Source organism: Humulus lupulus, chromosome 7 (assembly GCF_963169125.1).
Source record: "Humulus lupulus chromosome 7, drHumLupu1.1, whole genome shotgun sequence".
NCBI lineage: Eukaryota > Viridiplantae > Streptophyta > Magnoliopsida > Rosales > Cannabaceae > Humulus > Humulus lupulus.
The window spans coordinates 23,969,043-23,972,606 of record NC_084799.1 but is presented as its reverse complement, the minus strand read 5'-3'; the positions used below and the strand labels follow the sequence as shown (position 1 = coordinate 23,972,606).

The 3,564-nt window shown below is 37.5% G+C and overlaps 2 protein-coding genes across 2 annotated transcripts; both read right to left on the bottom strand.

Annotated features, from left to right (window-relative positions):
* Positions 1-357: 357 nt before the first annotated feature.
* On the bottom strand, positions 358-1,710 carry LOC133790959 (ATP-dependent DNA helicase Q-like SIM). The gene has a single exon (XM_062228819.1). The coding sequence runs from the start codon at positions 1,460-1,462 to the stop codon at positions 995-997; it is 468 nt and encodes a 155-aa protein (XP_062084803.1). The 5' UTR covers positions 1,463-1,710; the 3' UTR covers positions 358-994.
* A 180-nt stretch (positions 1,711-1,890) lies between these two features.
* Positions 1,891-2,747, bottom strand: LOC133790960 (histone H2A.1-like). The gene is made up of 2 exons (XM_062228820.1): positions 2,447-2,747; positions 1,891-2,312 (listed from the first exon to the last, which is right to left on the bottom strand). The coding sequence occupies exons 1-2, from the start codon at positions 2,648-2,650 to the stop codon at positions 2,085-2,087; spliced, it is 432 nt and encodes a 143-aa protein (XP_062084804.1). The 5' UTR covers positions 2,651-2,747; the 3' UTR covers positions 1,891-2,084.
* Positions 2,748-3,564: the final 817 nt, after the last annotated feature.

Genomic DNA, 3,564 nt, shown 5'->3' with positions numbered 1-3,564 from the left:
CATCGGCAAGGCGATCGGCCAAGGATTTGATGTGATTGCAATAGCTATCAATCGACGAGAAATTCTCGAAGTCAAGATCCGCAAGTTCTTCTTCAAGATGAGTAGCCCGAGAAGCCTTGTTGTCTTGGAAAATGGACTCGAGACGTGCCCAAGCCCCTTGGGCAGTGTCGTCTTTGAGCAAAATAGCATGGAGAAGATCGGTGGATATAGTCCCATATATCCATTGAAGGACCGCAGCATCAAGACGCTTCCATAGGGCCGGGTCTGCGGCTTTGGAGGCGGCATTGGCGATGACTTCTTTTTCCTCCGTAGGAGGGATTATGTGGTGATGCAAATCATGGACCCTAACAAGAACCTTGAACAAGGCCGCCCAAGAGTGATACATGCCATGCTCCGTATCCAATGTGATGGGGATAAGGGACTTGACATTGGTGATTGTGAGAGCAAGATGGAAATTCGTTTGTTCGGCCATGGAATAGAGCAGCGGAAGAGGAGAAAAAGAAGATAGGCGTTTGTTAGGGAAATTTGGATCGGTTTAGACTGATACCATGAAAGAATGTAATCTCTTGCCTTTCTCATTAGTAACGTCAGATAATATACAATGTACAAAGAGTAATCTTAGCCTAGAAACTAGGAACTGATTAGCTAAGAATATGGACAAATTATCTCCTTAACAAATTAGGAGATAAATAGAAATTATATACAAATATAGAATATATGTATCATATATTCTAACAGTAAGCACTGATCATGCATCAAGCTTATCAACGGTGATATCACAACCACAACCTTCCCAGTCAATAATCCTGGAATCTGAGAACACAAAGATATCCCTGCAAACTAATAATTAAGTATAAAGACCGAAACTCACCCAATAGAAGAAACAGAAATATACATTCACAAATTTACCAGATCCTGTGCAGCAAGAACAAGACAGTCTTCATGAGCTTGCCATGCAGTCAAGGCTTCGTTCTAGAATTCTTTTTACGAAAAATTACCAAAATGCTTTTCCAATACTGTTCACTTTATGTTCCCAATCTGGTCCAATGCCCATCACATCTGAGAAACCAACTGGAAATGCTTCTGATGTAGCAGTCTTGATGCAATAACTATCATCTGAAATAGGTGGCTTGCTTTGTTCCACAACTGCAGTTGCACTTCTCCTGTTTCTACTAATGAACTGGAAATGTTCTACTATGCTAGACTGTCGCTTCTGACCTGAGACGCAAGTGGTAGACATGGCTCTTTTCCCCACAGATTTCACGATGTTTACAAAACTGGTAGAATTACATGTTGTCCTATGACTGTTTCTACGACATCCATTCAATATATATTCAACTGCATCATCAAGTGATGGACCAACTAATTTCACAGCTTCTACTGAATTGCAATTCTCAAACCCAATTTCAATAAGTTTTGAGACAACATCTTCTTCGGAAGAGATAACGGCCAAAAAATCCATAAAGGATTTCAAGTTTACATTTTCTTCAAGTAACTGTTGAAATCAAAATGTAAAAAGCAACAATGTATTTGTATATGTATTTATACCTTGAAGCAGGCGCGATGTCAGACAGATCGAACCTCCCAAGCTCACGACAATCCTTTATCAAGGTTCTTTCACCTTCATATATCCTGAGAGAGACTGATGTTTGGTGGTCTTGGTAAGTAGAAAACACTCCATGAAAAAAAATATACCAAAATGTTGTTTGCTCCTTTTTCATTTAGACCAAAGATATTTCTCAAAACTAGCTCTAATAATTGTATAAAAAAAAATAAAAAATAAATTCAGTTAGTAATAATACAGGATTTTTGTACAAAATTAGGAAAGACTGATATTTAGCAGTACCTCCATAAAATGCAATATTAAAATATTAAAATGCAATAAAAAGATTGGAAAAAAAGTGAATTTCCATTAATAGAAGAACTTTCTAATAGACCAAACTACATATTTGCAACAAACCAAAATCAAAAAATAAGAAAAAGGAAATACAGAACCTAATTGAATATCCGAAACAACATTACATAACCAAATAATTAGTTTCTCTCGTCGATTCTTTTTCTTATTCTTCTCTTTTTTTTAGCGTTTAGGCCTTTCTGGGAGACTTGGGTACAGGTTTCTCAGATTCAGCAGCCTTGGACTTCTTTGGTAGCAAAACTGGGTTGATGTTGGGAAGAACACCTCCGCTGGCAATGGTAACACCGTGAAGTAATTTCCCCAACTCCTCGTCATTCCTCACAGCCAATTGAACGTGTCTAGGGTTGATCCTGTTCTTCTTGTTGTCACGGGCTGCATTTCCAGCCAATTCCAAAACCTGCGTTTTGTTCAATACAGAAAGTTAAATCACAATATTAATAAACTGCAAAAAAGCGAACATGTTCATCTAAATCAAAGAAAAAAAGCTAGAATCGCCTTCTCGAGATTCAGATCTGGGAACCACGTAGTTACCTCAGCAGCGAGATATTCAAGCACTGCAGCAAGGTAGACCGGAGCACCGGTACCAGTTCTCTGAGCGTATCTTCCCTTCTTCAGGAAACGAGCGATACGACCGACAGGGAACTGAAGTCCAGCCTTGATGGACTTCGTGACCGACTTCTTCCTCTCACCGCCTCTCCTTCCTCCGGCTCCCTTGGTTGCTTTGGTGGTCTCCATTTCTGAAACTTGAAGTTTTCTCTGATCAGGTTATCGAAACGATTCGACTTTGGAGGGAATGGTATTTGCTTTGATTTGAAATTGATGATTTTGGAGGGAACGTGGAAGCTTATTTATATGGGGTGGTTGAGTATGGGAGAGTTCTACCACGCTGGCAATCCGCGAGTTTTGATTTTTTGCAATGGGATTACGTCATCATGAAACATCGCGGGTGAGGATAAATTATTAATTGATCGCACGGACAGGAGATTGACACGCTGGAGATCCGTGGTTATTTGTTTGGAATTTTCTTGATTGCCACGCTGGCGATCCCTTCTCATGTTTGATTAGTTTTTGTCTTGGAAATCATGAAGTAGAAAAAAACGAATGAAAGGACCGGTTTGTACTGTTTTCTAGTTAATGGCCTTCTCTGGTTTCATAAAACAAAGTCTATTTGATAAGTTCATAAATTATGCTAATTATAGTTTGATAAACAATGTCATTTATTAAATCAAATAGGTGGATCATTGCTCTATGAGACTGAGGAATGAAATCTTAATGTAACATTTTTATTCTCCTTAAGTTCAATCATCTAAATTAACCAAGACTAATCCTTTGTGTTTTGTAGGATTGATAGGAAAAGATATGTAATGGTTCGTTTTATTTATTTAATCTAGAAATTACATTGATTACAAAAACAAAAAAACATTGACATATATGAATCATCCATTGATACGAACATTGTCCTTAAATTAATATTAATTAAATACATTTAACGGAGTGATGTTTTTTTTTCAACAATTTAAGGGAGTGATGTTCAATTGAAAGAAAATGCACAAATCAACTCCAATGCCAAATTTTGCATATAAAACCAACACTAAAATGGTTGAATTTTTACACCATTTTTTTTTTCTTATCCAACTCTAATACTATAA